Consider the following 17,727-nt stretch of genomic DNA (forward strand, 5'->3'; position numbering starts at 1 on the left):
ACTGAGCTGATCTCCCTGTGCTATGCGGCTGCTTCCCACAAGCTATCTATTTTACGTTTGGTAGTGTATATATGTCCATGACACTCTCTCACTTTGTCACAGCTTACCGTTCCCCATCCCCATATCTTCAAGTCCATTCTCTAGTAGGTCTGTGTCTTTATTCCCATCTTGCCCCTAGGTTCTTCATAAACATTTTTTTCTTAGATTCCATATATATGTGTTAGCATACGGTGTTTGTTTTTCTCTTTCTGACTTACTTCACTCTGTACGACAGAATCTATGTCAATCCACCTCACTACAAATAACTCAATTTCGTTTCTTTTTATGGCTGAGTAATATTCCATTGTATATATGTGCCACATCTTTATCCATTCATCTGTTGATGGACACTTTGGTTGCTTCCATGTCCAGGCTATTGTAAATAGAGCTGCAATGAATATTGTGGTACATGACTCTTTTTGAATTATGGTTTTCTCAGGGTATATGCCTAGTAGTGGGATTGTGGGGTCATATGGTAGTTCTATTTGTAGTTTTTTAAGGAACCTCCATAGTGTTCTCCATAGTGGCTGTATCAATTTACATTCCCACCAACAGTGCAAGAGGGTTCCCTTTTCTCCATAACCTCTCCAGCATTCATTGTTTGTAGATTTTTTGATGATGGCCATTCTGACCAGTGTGAGATGATATCTCATTGTAGTTTTGATTTGAATTTCTCTAACGATTAATGATGTTCAGCGTCCTTTCATGTTTGTTGGCAATCTGTATATCTTCTTTGGAGAAATGTCTATTTAGTTCTTCTGCCCATTTTTGGATTGGGTTGTTTGGGTTTTTTTGTTATTGAGCTGCATGAGCTTCTTGTAAATTTTGGAGATTAATCTTTTGTCAGTTGCTTCATTTGCAAATATTTTCTCCCGTTCAGAGGGTTGTCTTTTTGTCTTGTTTATGGTTTCCTTTGCTGTGCAAAAGGTTGTAAGTTTCATTAGGTCCCATTTGTTTATTTTTGTTTTTATTTCCATTTCTCTAGGAGGTGGGTCAAAAAGGATCTTGTTGTGATTTATGTCATAGAGTATTCTGCCTGTTTTCCTCTTAAGAGTTTGATAGTGTCTGGCCTTACATTTAGGTCTTTAATCCATTTTGAGTTTATCTTTGTGTATGGTGTTAGGGAGTGTTCTAATTTCATTCTTTTACAAGTAGCTGTCAGGGTTTCCCAGCACCACTTATTGAAGAGACTGTCTTTTCTCCATTGTGTATTCTGGCCTCCTTTATCAAAAAATAAGGTGATCAGGGCTTCCCTGGTGGTGCAGTGGTTGAGTGTCACCCTGCCGATGCAGGGGACATGGGTTTGTGCCCCGGTGCAGGAGGATCCCATGTGCCGCGGAGCAGCTGGGCCCGTGAGCCATGGCCACTGAGCCTGCGCGTCCGGAGCCTGTGCTCCGCAATGGGAGAGGCCACAACAGTGAGAGGCCCATGTACCGCCAAAAAAAAACACCCCCCCAAAAAACAAACAAACAAACAAAAAAAGGGTGATCATATATGCGTGGGTTTCTCTCTGGGCTTTCTATCCTGTTCCATTGATCTATATTTCTGTTTTTGTGCCAGTACCATACTGTCTTGATTACTGTAGCTTTGTAGTATAGTCTGAAGTCAAGGAGCTGGATTCCTCCAGCTCCGTTTTTCATTCTCAAGATTTCTTTGGCTATTCGGGGTCTTATGTGTTTCCATACAAATTGTGAAATTTTTTGTTCTACTTCTGTGAAAAATGCTGGTGGTAGTTTGATAGGGATTGCATTGAATCTGTAGATTGCTTTGGATAGTATAGTCATTTTCACAATGTTCATTCTTCCAATCCAAGAACATGGTATATCTCTCCATCTATTTGTATCATCTTTAATTTCTTTCATCAGTGTCTTATACTTTTCTGCATACAGGTCTTTTGTCTCCTTAGGTAGGTTTATTCCTAGGTATTTTATTCTCTTAGTTGCAGTGGTAAATGGGAGTGTTTCCTTAATTTCACTTTCAGATTTCTCACCATTAGTATATAGGAATGCAAGAGATTTCTGTGCATTTACTTTGTATCCTGCTACTTTCCCAAATTCATTGATTAGGTCTAGTAGTTTTCTGGTAGCATCTTTAGGATTCTCTGTGTATACTATCATGTCATCTGCAAACAGTGACAGCTTTATGTCTTCTTTTCCAATTTGGATTCCTTTTATTTCTTTTTCTTCTCTGATTGCTATGGCAAAAAACTTCCACAACTATGTTGAATAATGGTGAGAATGGGCATCCTTGTCTTGTTCCTGATCTTAGGGGAAATGGTTTTAGTTTTTCACCACTGAGGATGATCTTGGCTGTGCGTTTGTCACATATGGCCTTTATTAATGTTGAGGGAAGTTCCCTCTATGCCTACTTTCTGGAGGGTTTTTATCATAAATGAGTGTTGAATTTTATCAAAAGATTTCTCTGCATCTATTGAGATGATCATATTGTTTTTCTCCTTCAATTTGTTAATATGGTGTATCACGTTGGTTGATTTGCATATATTGAAGAATCCTTGCATTCCTCGAATAAACCCCACTTGATCATGGTGTATGATCCTTTTAATGTGCTGTTGGATTCTGTTTGCTAGTATTTTGTTGAGGATTTTTGCATCTATGTTCATCAGTGATATTGGCCTGTGGTTTTCTTTCTTTGTGACATCTTTGTCTGGTTTTGGTGTCAGGGTGATGGTGGCCTTGTAGAATGCATTTGGGAGTGTTCCTTCCTCTGCTATCTTTTGGAAGAGTTTGAGAAGGATAGGTGTTAGCTCTTCTCTAAAAGTTTGATAGAATTCACCTGTGATGCTATCTGGTCCTGAGTTTTGTTTGTTGGAAGAGTTTTAGTCACAGTTTCAATTTCACTGCTTGTGATTGGACTGTTCATATTTTCTATTTCTTCCTGGTTCAGTCTCAGAACATTGTACATTTCTAAGAATTTGTCCATTTTTTCCAGTTTGTCCATTTTATTGGCATAGAGTTGCTTGTAGTAATCTCTCATGATCCTTTGTATTTCTGCAGTGTCAGTTGTTACTTCTCCTTTTGCATTTCTAATTCTATTGATTTGAGGCTTCTTCCTTTGTTTCTTGATGAGTCTGGCTAATGGTTTATCAATTTAGTTTATCCTCTCAAAGAACGAGCTTTTAGTTTTATTGATCTTTGCTATCATTTCCTTCATTTATTTCTGATCTGATCTTTATGATTTCTATCCGTCTGCTAACTTTGGGGTTTTTTTGTTCTTTCTCTAATTGCTTTAGGTGTAAGGTTAGGTTGTTTATTTGAGATGTTTCTTGTTTCTTAAGGTAGGATTGTATTGCTATAAACTTCCCTCTTAGAACTGCTTTTGCTGCATCACAAAGGTTTTGGGTCGCTGTGTTTTCATTGTCATCTGTTTCTAGGTATTTATTGATTTCCTCTTTAACTTCATCAGTGATCTCTTGGTTATTAAGTGCTGTATTGTTTAGCCTCCATGTGTTTGTATTTCCTACACATTTTTTCCTGTAATTGATATCTGGTCTCATCATGTTGTGGTTGGAAAAGATACTTGATACTATTTTAATTTTCTTAAACTTACCAAGGCTTAATTTGTGACCCAAGATATGATCTATCCTGGAGAATGTTCCATGAGCACTTGAGAAGAATATGTATTCTCTTGTTTTTGGATGGAATGTCCTATAAATATCAATTAAGTCCATCTTGTTTAATGTATCATTTAAAGCTTGTGTTTCCTTGTTTATTTTCATTTTGGATGATCTGTCCATTGGTGAAAGTGGGGTATTAAAGTCCCCTACTATGATTGTGTTACTGTCAATTTCCCCTTTTATGGCTGTTAATATTTGCCTTATGTATTGAGGTGCTCCTTTGTTGGTTGTGTCAGTATTTACAATTGTTATATCTTCTTCTTGGATCGATCCCTTGATCAAGGATAAATGTGCTTCTTTGTCTCTTGTAATAGTCTTTATTTTAAAGTCAATTTTGTCTGATATGACAATCGCTACTCCAGCTTTCTTTTGATGTTTATTTGCATGGAGTATCTTTTTCCATCCCCTCACTTTCAGTCTGTATGTTTCCCTATGTCTGAAATGGATCTCTTGTACACAGCATATACATGTGTCTTGTTTTTGTATCCATTCAGCCAGTCTGTGTCTTTTGGTGGGAGCATTTAATCCATTTACATTTAGGGTAATTATCAATATGTCTATTCCTGTTACTATTTTCTTAATTGTTTTGGGTTTGTTATTGTAGGTATTTTGCTTCTCTTGTGTTTCTTTACTACAGAAGTTCCCTTAGCATTTGTTGTAAAGCTGGTTTGGTGGTGCTGGACTCTCTCAGCTTTTGCTTGTCTGTAAAAGTTTTAATTTCTCCATCAAATCTGAATGAGATCCTTGCTGGGTAGAGTAATCTTGGTTTTAGGTTTTTCTCCTTCATCACTTTAAATATGTCCTGCCACTCCCTTCTGGCTTGCAGAGTTTCTGCTGAAAGATCAGCTGTTAACCTTATGGGGATTCCTTTGTGTGTTATTTGTTGTTTTTCCCTTGCTGCTTTTACCATGTTTTCTTTGTATTTAATTTTTGATAGTTTGATTAATATGTGTCTTGGTGTGTTTCTCCTTGGATTTATCCTGTATGAGATTATCTGTGCTTTCTGGACTTGTTTAACTATTTCGTTTGCCATATTAGGGCAATTTTCAACTATAATCTCTTCATATATTTTTTCAGACCCTTTCTTTTTCTCTTCTTCTGGGACCCTATAATTCGAATGTTGGTGCATTTAATGTTGTCCCAGAGGTCTCTGAGACTGTCCTCAATTCTTTTCATTCTTTTTTCTTTATTTTGCTCTGCAGCAGTTACTCCCATTATTTTATCTTCCAGGTCACCTACCCGTTCTTCTGCCTCAGTTATTCTGCTCTTGATCCCTTCAAGAGAATTTTTAATTTCATTTATTGTGTTGTTCATCACTGTTTGTTTGCTCTTTAGTTCTTCTAGGTCCTTGTTAAACGTTTCTTGTATTTATTCTATTTCCAAGATTTTGGATCATCTTTACTATCATTATTCTGAATTCTTTTTCAGGTAGACTGCCTATTTCCTCTTCATTTGTTAGGTCTGGTGGGTTTTTGCCTTGCTCCTTCATTTGCTGTGTGTTTTTGTGTCTTCTTATTTTGCTTAACTTACTGTGTTTGGGGTCTCCTTTTCGCACGCTGCAGGTTTGTGGTTCCTGTTGTTTTTGGTGTCTGTCCCTAGTGGCTACGCTTGGTTCAGTGGGTTGTGTAGGCTTCCTGGTGGAGGGGACTAGTGCCTGTGTTCTGTTGGATGAAGCTGGATCTTGTCTTTCTGGTGGGCAGGTCCACGTCTGTGTTGTGTTTTGTGGTGTCTGTGGCCTTATTATGATTTTAGGCAGCCTCTCTGCTAATGGATGGGGTTGTGTTCCTGTCTTGCTTGTTGTTTGGCATAGGGTGTTCAGCACTGTAGCTTGGTCGTCATTGAGTGAAGCTTGGTCTTGGCGTTGAGGTGGAGACCTCTGGGAGATTTTCGCTGTTTGATATTACGTGGAGCTGGGGGGGGTCTCTTGTGGACTAGTGTCTTGAACTTGGCTCTCCCACCTCAAGAGGCACAGCCCTGATGCCTGGCTGGAGCAGCAAGAGCCTGTCATCCACACGGCTCAGAATAAAATGGAGAAAAGGAAGGAGCTAAAATAAAATTAAGTTATTAAAATAAAAAATAACTTTTAAGAAAAAATTTTTAAGTAATTTTAAAAAACGGACACACACAAAAAGAGAAAAGGGGGAAAATAATATATCTTGCTCCCAAAGTCCACCCCCTCAATTTGGGATGATTCGTTGTCTATTCAGGTATTCCACAGTTGCAGGGTACATAAAGTTGATTGTGGAGATTTAATCCTCTGCTCCTGAGGCTTCTGGGAGAAATTTCCCTTTCTCTTCTTTGTTCTCACAGCTCCCAGGGTTCAGGTTTGGATTTGGATCCGCCTCTGCATGTAGCTCACCTGAGAGTGTCTGTTCGTTGCTCAGACAGGTCGGAGTTAAAGGAGCAGCTGATTCAGGGGTTCTGGCTCACTCAGGCTGGGAGGAGGGAGGGGTACAGTGTGCGGGCCAAGCCTGTGGCGGCAGAGCCTGGTGTGACGTTGCAACAGGCTGAGGCGTGCCGTGTTTCTCCCGGGGAGGTTGTCCCTGTATCACGTGACCCTGGCAGTGGCGTGCTGCACAGGCTTCTGGGAGGGGATGTGTGGATAGTGACCTGTGCTCGCACACAGGCTTCTTGGTGGCTGCAGCAGCAACCTTAACGTCTCATGCCTTTTTCTGGATTCCACGCTGATAGCTGCGGCTCGCACCTGACTCTGGAACTCCTTTAAGCAGCACTCTTAATCCCCTCTACTCATGCACCAGGAAACAGAGAGGCAAGAAAAAGTCTCTTGCCTCTTCGGCAGCTCCAGGCTTTTTCCCGGACTCCCTTCTGGCTAGCTGTAGCGCACTCACCCCTTCAGGCTGTGTTCACGCAGCCAACCCCAGTCCTCTCCCTGGGATCCGACCGAAGCCCGAGCCTCTGCTCCCAGCCCCCACCCACCCCAGTGGGTGAGCAGACAAGCCTCTTGGGCTGGTGAGTGCTGGTTGGCACCAATCCTCTGTGCGAGAATCTCTCAGCTTTACCCTCCACACCCCTGTTGCTGCTCTCTCCTCTGTGGCTCTGAAGCTCCCCAACTCCGCCACCTGCAGTCTCCGCCTGCGAAGGGGCTTCCTAGTGTGTGGAAACCTTTCCTCCTAAACAGCTCCCTCCCACTGGTGCGGGTCCCGTGCCTATTCTTTTGTCTCTGTTTTTTCTTTTTTCTTTTGCGCTACCATGTACATGGGGAGTTTCTTGCCTTTGGGGAGGTCTGAGGTCTTCTGCTAGTGTTTAGTGGGTGTTCTATAGGAGCAGTTCCGCGTGTAGATGTATTTCTGATGTATCTGTGGGGAGGAAGGTGGTCTCCGCCTCTTACTTTTATGCCATCTTGAAGCTCCTCTAAACTGATGAGGTTTTTGTTCAGCTTTGTTGAGGCGTAGTTTACCCTGATAAGTTTGATAATCAGAATAGCTTTTGCAGTTTTCATGGGCTTTAAGGAAATTAAGTGAATTTCCTTATGAATATTTATAATAGCATTCTATCATTCATAGAACTATGAATTTTTTTATGCATGTAGGTGATTTAGCTTCTTTATAAGAGCATACATTTCTTTAAGAACAGAGATAACTGCCTAATCTTTATCTTGGAAAGCCCCACAGTGCTTAGTATGACCCTGTATATGACATGGACACTAATTTTGGGACACAGAGCTTAGTTTGTTCAATGAGGAAGTGTAAACTATTACAAAAATGTTTGCTGATAGGCTTTGTGCACTAAAAATACCTTGACCTTTTCTTAATTCTATATCAGGATGCAACAGCAGAATGAAACTCAGTGGAAGACCCTACAGACTCATGGGAGTCCTTGGAACTTCAAAACTCTATGACATTCGGAAAACTATCTTTACCTTCACTCCACAGGTGGGTGGACTGAGCTTTAATGTGCATTGAGATGAATGGAAATAAAAGAGAAACACTATAGAAATAAAGCATTTAGTGGAGTTGGGACAAGTGTCAGAGTTTCATGGGACCTTGTATATTATTAAGTTGCTCAATAAATAGGGTTGGCTAAAAAGTTCGTTTGGGTTTTTTCCATAAGATGTTATGGAAAAACCTGAATGAACTTTTTGGCCAGCCCAATCTTTGTTGAGTTGGACTGAATTGATCTTGAAGCACAGAGCTATGCCAAGTGACTGTGGCTACCAAGAGTAGTCCTGGGTGTTGCAGAAACAGTGATTAAGGATTTTATAAATGTTGGAGTCCTTTTAAAAGTACTCGTTATTAAAGATTAAAAATAATACTGTATCCTTTATAAACAAAATATAGTCTTTTTTATTCAGCTAGTGAATTAAGTGTTCTATTTTTTTGGGGGGAATGGCCCTTTTTACATGCCTAGAAATCTCTGATATCCTCTTCTAAACAAAAATGTCAGTACTGTTTTAGCCATAATTATACACTGTTTATTAGCCTGATGTTTTTTACCCATATTATAATAGCAAGCCTTATTATATGTGTGTATAGGAGGATAAACTATTTTCTGGAAAGAAAGCTTAAGCTTTCTTTTGTCATCTTACATCTGAAATAGTGCAACTGAGGTATAGATTAAAGAATAATGGACCATAGATTCTATCTCTGATTTTTCCATTTGCTAGTCATATACCTTTGCTAATCTAATCAGTATCTCTTGGCCTTATTTTTTTATCTATTGAAAAGGAGAAAAGCCCTCACTGGGTTGTTAGAATTAAATAAAATCATGTACTTGAAAACACTTTGTAAACTATAACACACTAAAAATGTCCAGAACTACTATATGTACCAGTAAGCCACCAGATACTTTGGGAAGAATTAGGCATTAAATTTGGAAGCATTGTTGCCCCTGTGATATCTTATATACCCTTGTGTATATGTGAGCACTTTGAAATATTATTTGATAGTTGTGAGAGTAAATTATTCTGAACTGTTATTTTCCTTTTTCTCAGTTTATAGACCAGCAACAATTCTACCTGGCTCTGGACAACAAGATGATAGTGGAAATGCTTAGAACAGACCTCTCTTATCTCTGTAGCCGCTGGAGAATGACAGGCCAGCCCACTATCACCTTCCCCATCTCACACAGCATGCTTGGTAAGGATGTATGAGGCAAGGAACGAATGTATTTTTGAAATAAGTCATGTGGTTAGCCCTTCAAAATCATAGAGTCACTGGAAATCTACTTTTTGTCATTTATTCTTTAAGCAGTTTTTTTAAGCTCTTGTTTTGTGCCAGGCACTTTTCAAAGCACTGGGCATACATGGGGTGAATAAGGCAGATGAGGTTTCTACTCTCATGGAGCTTATGTTTTGTTTTTTCTTTTTGCGGTATGCGGGCCTCTCACTGTTGTGGCCTCTCCCGTTGCGGAGCACAGGCTCCGGACACGCAGGCCTAGCGGCCATGGCTCACGGGCTTAGTTGCTCCGCGGCATGTGGGATCCTCCCGGGCCAGGGCACGAACCCGTGTCTCCTGCATCGGCAGGCGGATTCTCAACCACTGCGCCACCAGGGAAGCCCCCGAGCTTATGTTTTAGAATAAATATGTAACAAATAAACCAATACACAAGAATATTTCAGGTGGTTTGAGAGCTATAATTCAAGAGATGTAATAGAATAACTTGTTTGGGGCTACTTCAGATAATTGGTTTCTAGGCCAATTTACAGAAACCTTATTAATACGATTCATTTTAAAGACAGTAATACTATATTCTGTGTCTGTCTTACTCCAGTGGAGCATCAAGATTTTATAGATAAGTTCCCAGACTTCTCTTTGAAAGGCTTGCCTAACTGAAGCAATAAAATCTAGGAGGGAAAAATAAAAACCTTTCAGTTTATCTTTCCTTTATTAGCTGGGCTTTCTGACATTGCTTACTTGAAACTGAGTGAAAGGCTTTATTGTTCTCTCAGTTCCTGGAGGACTAGAGCCAATACTGAAGCACTGCTTCCTTTCTGTATCTCTGCTGTTGCTTCCAAAGGCCTGTTTGTACTACCAAAGTACATAGAATTCCTTTTCATTAGAGAAGAATCCTTTGTCATAAATCATTCAAAGTCCAGACAGACTGTTAGGGATTTTGGTCACATCTCTAAAGTGCTTCAAAAGCACAGGAGTTGAGGAAGTAGGGTACTCTTTCTTCTTTTTGTCTTTCTTCTTTACTTAAAACAATTAACAAGTGCCCATTTAATAACTACTGTGTTCCCAGAACTGTCTTTAGAAAGTATAAAGTCTAAATGGAGAAACAAAGCTAATTCACAAAATTAATAGAAAACAATTTAAGACAGTATATAAAGAAGTACTAAACCATTAGATTAGTATTTTACAGTGACAGTGATCAAGTTGTCAAAGAAAATTTCTTGACTAGGTGGGACTTATCCAGGCTTTTTGGGATGTGTAGTATTCATATGTGAGGAGAGAAGGAAAGGTACTTTAGGTGAGGGAAAAAATACCATGGGTGAAGCCTGGAGGCAGGGATGCTCTTGACTTGTGAGTTTACAGTGAAGAGGCCAAGCTGAATAGAGTGGGCCTTTCATGTTGGAGTATAATTATCAACAAAATTGGATTAGTAAAATGGGGTCAGATTATGAAGACCTTGAAAATCAGCAGAGAAATTTTAAACAAATTGTCTCAGAAGTCTGAAGCTATTAAAAGTTTCTGAGCAAGGGGTGATATGATGAAAGTGATATTTAGGGAATATTGACTTAGTGACAGTATACACTGTAGTTAGAAGAATCTGATATCAAGGAAACTAATCCAAGTATGAGGTGATGAGAAGATACGCTGGATTGGTGATAGTAAAAATTGAGTGGGAAAGAAGGATACAAGAGTCATTTTAAACACCACCTGCAAGTCAGGTGTTGACTGGCTAGGTATGAGATATTAATCAAGATAATGCCAACATTTAGAGAGACTAGGTAAATAATGCTGCCATTAATAAAAGCAGAGAAATTATAAAGGAAGATGCCAGTTGTAAAGGGACATGTTGAGTTTGTAGTGACAAAGAGGTTTCAAAATTGAAATGCCTAATAGTTGGGATGAGATATACAGCCATGGCTTGGGAAGAAGAATAAAATTAAGATCTAGATTTAAATCACAGAGTTTTGATACTTGGTACATGGTCACACAACACAAAATAGAAGTATCAATAGCAATAATAACTGCAATGTTTATTGAGCACTTTCTCTGTGCCAGGCACTGAGCTAAGTGCTTTCAGTGCATTATTTTGACATCTCTACAACAACCCTATTCAGGTAGGTACTATTAATAGCCCCCATTTTATAGATGAAGAAGGTGACTCATTGTGTAGTCACAAAGCTAGTAGGCAACAGAATCAGGCCTCAAACCAGGTCTGTCAGTCTCCAAAACCTACATTACTAATAGCTGTGTATTTTTGTCAGGGAAAATTTTGTGCTGGTGAAATGAGAATGAACATATTAGTGATCACATTAAAATGTGAATTAGTTAAATTCCCATATTAAATAGATTCCTAGGATAGGTAAAAACAAAATCTAGCTAGATGCTACTTACAAAAGCTATCCCTAAAATAAAATTGTATGGAAAAACAGAAAATAAAGGAAGACATAAAGAAATATCATGTAAATGCTAACAAAAAGAAAGCAATGATGGCAATATTAATATAAAAAATAGCAAATAGAATTCAAGGCACAAATCAGTAAATGGGATATAAAGGATATTTTATATTGATAAGAGTTATAGTACATGAAGACGGTGGAAAATTTATAAATTTTTATCTACTGAAGAATATCAGTGACATGCATAAAGCAGATATTTAGGAAAACTTAAGGACAATATGATAAATCCATTGTACAGTCATAGTGGGGAAACTATAACATCTCTATCATAATGTCATAGATACATTATACAAAATAATTAAAGATATTGAGGATTAACAGACTTGATTTTTGTGTTTATGGGTGTATGTGAAAGTATACCCAGAAAGACAGAATACACAAAGAATGTTTATTTTTTTAAAAGTAGAAATAATATAGATGATATTGCCAGACATAGCACATAAAATTAATTAAAACAAAAATAATTTCTTAAAAACCTGACCATGAAGGAATTAAAATTTTTGCAAATAATTCTTGGATTAAAGAGGAAATCGAATTTGAAATTAGGTAGTGTTTTAAAATGAAAAATAATACCACTACTAATCAAAACTTAAGAGATTTGGCCAAAGTCATGTTTAGAAATTTTCATATTCTTGAATATTTTCACTTTTGAAAAAAATAAAAGAGTTCTGTTTCAAGACAAAAAGGAATAGACTCACTTCTCCCTATTCTTTCTGCTAAGTACAACTAAAAACCCTGGACATTACTATAATACAAACATAAGAAGACTCTGAAAGTTGGAAAAAAGAAGGAAGACTGGCTAGGGACTTTGAACCTAAGAAATGACACAGCAGTGAATTTCCTGTGTTTTCCTTCTGCCTCATATATCCTGGACTGGGTGCTGGAGAAGTTATCATCCCAGAAGCACAAATGGGTACAGATTTTAAAAGGTCCAGGAAAGACCTTCTCCCTCTAGCCAAAGGAACAGGAAAGGGACAGCCTAGCCAGACAGAAAACGTCTAGACAATAAATGTGTTCTAATCTACCCAAATACCACAGAAAAAAAAACTACAGCCCCATTCCCATCCCTATCAGCGAAGCTGTGTGGGGAACCTAGACTACTGCCTTCACACAGTTGTGAAGAGGTGCCCCCTCCCTCCTTAGGGATAGTGTCTGAGCTTAGACTTTCATCCTTACTGAACAGTAGAGGAACTCCTTCCACACCCACCTAGTAGTAACAAGGCAGTGCTCCCTTCCCTGCTGCACAATATCAGAGAAGACTTGCTGAATCAGAAGATTCAATAAGATCCACAGTCTTGTAAGATGATACCCCAAATTTCCAGAATACATAGAAAATCACTCATACCAATGCCCAGGAAAATCTCAACTTCAATGAGAAAAGTTGATCAACAGATACCAATACCAGGATGACAAAGATGTTGGAATTACAACAAAGATTTTAAGGCAGTCATCATAAAAATACTTTACCAAGCAATTACAACCACACTTTAAACTTGAAAGTAGGAAGTCTCGGCAAAGAAATTGAAGAGATGGAGAACCAAATGAAAGTTTTAGAATTGAAAACTATAATAACTGAAATGAAAAACTTACCTAGATAGGCTCAGTAGCAGAAGAAAATAGACTGAACTTGAAGATAGAACTATAGAAGTGAACAATAGTAAAAACAGACTGAAAAATATGAACAGAGCCTCAGAGACCTATGAGTCCCAGAAGGAGAGGAAAAAGAATATAGGGCTGAAAAAAGTATTCCAACTAATTATGGCTGACAAAAATGGCAAAAGGCATAAACCTACAGATTCAAAAAGCTGAGAGAGTTCCAAATAGGAAAAACCCAAAGAAATCCATGCCAAAACATAATGATCAAACTCCTGAAAATTAAAGAAAAAGAAAAAATCCTGAAAGCAGTAAGAGAAATGATACATTGTCTATGTGGGAAAACAACTAGAATGACAGCAGATCTCATCAAAAACCTTGGAGAACAGAGGGAAGTGGCATAACATTTTTCAAGTGCTTAAAGAAAAGAATTAATAAACTAAGAATTCTGTATCCAGTTAAAATGTACTTGAAGAATAAAGGAAAAACGACATTCTCAGGTGAAGCAAAACTAAATGAATTTGTCTGAAGGAGATCTGCTCTAAAAGAATAGCTTAAAGGAAGTTCTTAAAATAAAAAGGAAATAATGCAAGATGGAATGTTGGAACATCAAGCAAGAAAAACAACAGTTGAAAGAGTAAGAATACAGGTAAATACAATAGACTTTCTCCACTTCAGTTTTCTAAATTATGTTTGACGTTTGAAGCAAAAATCATAACACTGATATGGTTCTCAAAGTATGTAGAGGAGATCTTTAATGTACTTATATATTGGGGGAGGTAAGGGACTGAAAAGGAAATAAGTTTTTTTTCAAGCATAAACATTGTAAAGCAATTATACTCCAATAAGATGTAAAAAAAAAGGAAATAAGGTTTTTACACATCACTTTAAACTCGTGAAATGTTGACACTAATAGACAGTGATATATGTATAATACATGTTTGTATATATTATGTAATACCTAGGGTAACCACTAAGAAGTCTATACAAGGAGATAAAGTAAAAAACACAGACCTACTAGAGCATGGACTTGAGGATATGGTGAGGGGGAAGGGTAAGCTGTGACGAAGTGAGAGAGTGGCATGGACATATATACACTACCAAACATAGGGTGGATAGCTAGTGGGAAGCAGCTGCATGGCACAGGGAGATTAGCTAAGTGGTTTGTGACCACCTAGAGGGGTGGGATAGGGAGGGTGGGAGGGAGGGAGATGCAAGAGGAAAGAGATAGGGGAACATATGTATATGTATAACTGATTCACTTTGTTGTAAAGCAGAAACTAACACACCATTGTAAAGTAATTATACTCCAATAAAGATGTTAAAAAAACACTATAGATAAATGAAAATGGAATTCTTGTGTTTTAGAAAGCAGGAAGAAAAAGTACAAGAACAGAGGAACAAACAAAAAACAATAAGTAAAATGGCAGACTCATTCTTAATATATCAATAATTACATTAACTGTAAATAGCCTAAATATACCAATTAAAAGACTGAGATTGGCAGAGTAGATTTTAAAATGACCCACATATGGTGTCTCCATGAGATTCACTTCATATGTAACAATATAGGTAGACTAGAATAAAATAATGGAAAAATATGCCATGTAAAATTAATTTTAAAAATCAGAAGTGGCCATATTAATATCTGGTAAAATAGACTTCAGAATAAAGAGAAAAAATATAGATAATAAAAATAATGTTAAGAATGAGGAAGGGGATATAGCAACAGAAATGGAGGAGTCTACAAATTATAAAAGAATACCAAATACAATTTTATAAATCTAGATAAAACTGACAAATTTCTAGAAAAGTAAATAATATAAGAATAAGCTTAAGAAATAGAGACACAGATATAGAGAACAAACTTATGGATACCAAGGGAGAACAAGGGGGTGGGATGAATTGGGAGATTGAGATTGACATATATACACTACTGTGTATAAAATAGATAACTAATGAGAACCAATTGTATAGCACAGGGAAACTACTCAGTGCTCTGTGGTAACCTAAAAGGGAAGGAAATCTGACAAAGAGAGGGTATATGTATATGTATAACTGATTCATTTTGCTGTACAGCAGAAACTAACACAACATTGCAAAGCAACTGTACGCCAATAAAAATTAATTTAAAAAAAGAATAAGCTTAATAAGAAATATGCATAAAACTATGTAAAAAATTATAAAGGTAATAAAAAACATAAATGAAGATTTTAATTACTAGACAGACATACCATGTTGCTAGATGGAAATAGTTAATATTGAGAAGATGTTCATTCTTATTAAATTAATCTATCAATTCAGTGAATTCCAAATCAAAATAAAGACAAATTTTTATGAACAAGCTGAATCTAAATTGCATATGGAAGAGAAAATATACAAGAATAACCAGATTTTTAAAAAACTAAAAACAAGAGTAGATAGATCCATTGGAATTACAATAATGATAAAGACAGCAATCCAAATAGCAGCAAAAGAATATAAATAAATACATAATGAATTCGTAATGAAGATGAAGATTCACCAAACAAGCTCTATATGTTGGTTACCTATGTACCTGTCACCACTTTCAAAAATCTACAGTTAATTTGGATGAGAACTAACGGCTTATTGTCAAAGTTTTCGAACCACCAAAAAAAGAAAATGGGAAAAGAACATGAACAGGCAATTCATAAAAGAAATACAAATAGCCAGTCTATACATGAAAACATGCTCAATCTTACTAGTACTAAAATTAAAACAATGTATTTTTTAACATATCAGATAAACAAAGATTAAAAAGATTATTAACACCATTGTTGTTAAAGATGTGGGGAAACAATCACTTTCTATACTGATGGTAGACATAGTGGCACAACTTTTTTAGTGTGCAGTTTGGCAGTCTATAAAGTTTTTAGTAAGTGTTCCCTTTGTTCTAACAGTTCTACTTGTAAGAATTTATCCTAAGGAAATAATAGAAAAATTGCATCACAGTGTTGCTTATAATACAACAGTCTAAATATGTTATGGAATCATTTTTAGCTTTTGCAAAGAATTAGAAAAAGTGGATCACAAAAGAGTATGTGTAGTATGATCCCCTTCACATAAAGTTGGATAATTGTTAGCCTTCTAAATATTTTTTATGCCTACCCACATACGCACATGTAAACCAAAGCTCATTGGATGAGATAATGTATAAAATGTTCATCACTGTACTCAGCACATAACATTCAACATATGGTTGCTGTTGTTATTATTGTCAGCATTCAGTAATCATTCTGTGTTCTGCAGTCAGGCAATGTGCTAAGTACTTACAATAAATAAGATACTGTCTGTGAGGAACTCTTCTCTCTTGGTCATCATCCCTTACCATTTCCCATTCTGCAGCATCATTGGCTCTCAGATGAAGTGTTGAAATACAGGGTGGTCAACGAGGACTGTCTAAATCATTTGTACCATCACCACCAGAAAGTTGGTTTAAAATAATTGAAAGATTCCCCTTATTTCAAAGTTAAAACCACAAAGATTGTTTTAAAATTCTCTTCATTTTAAGATGAAGATGGAACCAGCTTGAATTCAAGTATCCTGGCAGCACTCCGAAAAATGCAGGATGGCTATTTTGGTGGGGCAAGGTAAGTGACCTCTATGCACTCAGTAGTGAAATGAAGTGAAATTTGGATGCTGGGTATAGTAATGGTAGACTTGCGATGCCTTTCTCTGTATCTTTAGCAACATATACCCATCCTATTCCAGGAGCTGGTGTTTGATAGATTGAATCAAGGAATTTAATGTTAAAGAGAAGGGTTGGAATTTTTCCCCACCCTGTTCTTTGCCTGCACCCCATAAATTCAGTGGATCAGGAAACTTACCCTGGAAGGAAGGAAGAATGGAAGGGAGGGGGGGAAGGAGGGAGGAAGGTAGGTTACTGGACTATTGAATTCTCACTGCTTTTCTTTTTTCCCTAAGTTTTTATTTTGAAAAATTTCAAGTAGACACAAATATGCAAGAATCTTATTGAATACCATATACCCTCCCTCAAGACTCACCTGTTATTAACATCTGTCCCACTTGTGTGTTCTCTCTCTCCCCCTTCCCTCCCTGCCTTCCTCTCCTCCCTCCCTTCCTCTCTTGTTCCCTACCCTTCTCCCTCTCTCACACATACATATGTGCACACGCACAGACACACACACACACAGAGGCACACACACTTTTTTCGCTAAAGTGTGTGAGAGTTGGTCAGAGATATCATGACTCTTCAACCCTAAATACTTCAGTTTCTGTCTTCTAAGAAAGAGGGCATTCTCATACATGACTATAATATAATCAGCACACTCAGAAAAGTTAATATTGATATGATACTATTATCTAATATAGAGTCCATATTCAAAATTACCCAGTTGTCTCAATAATGTTTTCCCATAGCTTTTTTCCCACTCCAGCTCCAATGAAAGATCACTTGTTGGCTTTTAGTTATTATATCTCCTTGATGTCTTTTAATCTAGAGCAATTCCCCAGCTGTTTGTTAATATTTCATTACAATTTTCATTACAGTTTTAAAGAAAGAAGGTCAGTTATTTTGCAGAATGTCTCTCAGTTTGTTTAAAATGTTATCTTCTGAGTCACTTTCCCCTGTCTGAGTTGACTCATTGGTGACCTCACAATGGACGTGTCTATTGCTTGCCAGCCCTTCCATGGGGAGAGCACTTCTCTACATATTCTTCATAATCCTCCATTCGTGTCTAGATTCCATTATCCTTTCTCTAACAGTCTTTGACCAAATGGCTTTAGCTTCCATTGATCAATCAGTTATTACTAATGGGGTTGTAAAATCATGATTCTGTGTTTCTATCATTCTTTGTACATATATTAGTTGGAATCCTTCTGTTAAAAAAAA

The 17,727-nt window shown here is 37.3% G+C and overlaps 1 protein-coding gene across 13 annotated transcripts in view; it reads left to right on the forward strand.

Moving 5' to 3' along the window:
- PHKA1 (phosphorylase kinase regulatory subunit alpha 1) overlaps window positions 1-17,727 on the forward strand; it is a 143,335-nt gene that overhangs the window by 85,060 nt on the left and 40,548 nt on the right. For all 13 annotated transcript variants that reach the window (XM_059050375.2, XM_059050376.2, XM_059050379.2 and 10 more), the window contains 3 exons: window positions 7,457-7,566; window positions 8,625-8,769; window positions 16,387-16,465. In XM_059050375.2, coding sequence (XP_058906358.1) covers window positions 7,457-7,566; window positions 8,625-8,769; window positions 16,387-16,465 — 334 coding nt within the window. The remainder of the gene's footprint in view (window positions 1-7,456; window positions 7,567-8,624; window positions 8,770-16,386; window positions 16,466-17,727) is intronic.

The sequence above is a fragment of the Kogia breviceps genome, chromosome X (assembly GCF_026419965.1).
Source record: "Kogia breviceps isolate mKogBre1 chromosome X, mKogBre1 haplotype 1, whole genome shotgun sequence".
Lineage (NCBI taxonomy): Eukaryota > Metazoa > Chordata > Mammalia > Artiodactyla > Physeteridae > Kogia > Kogia breviceps.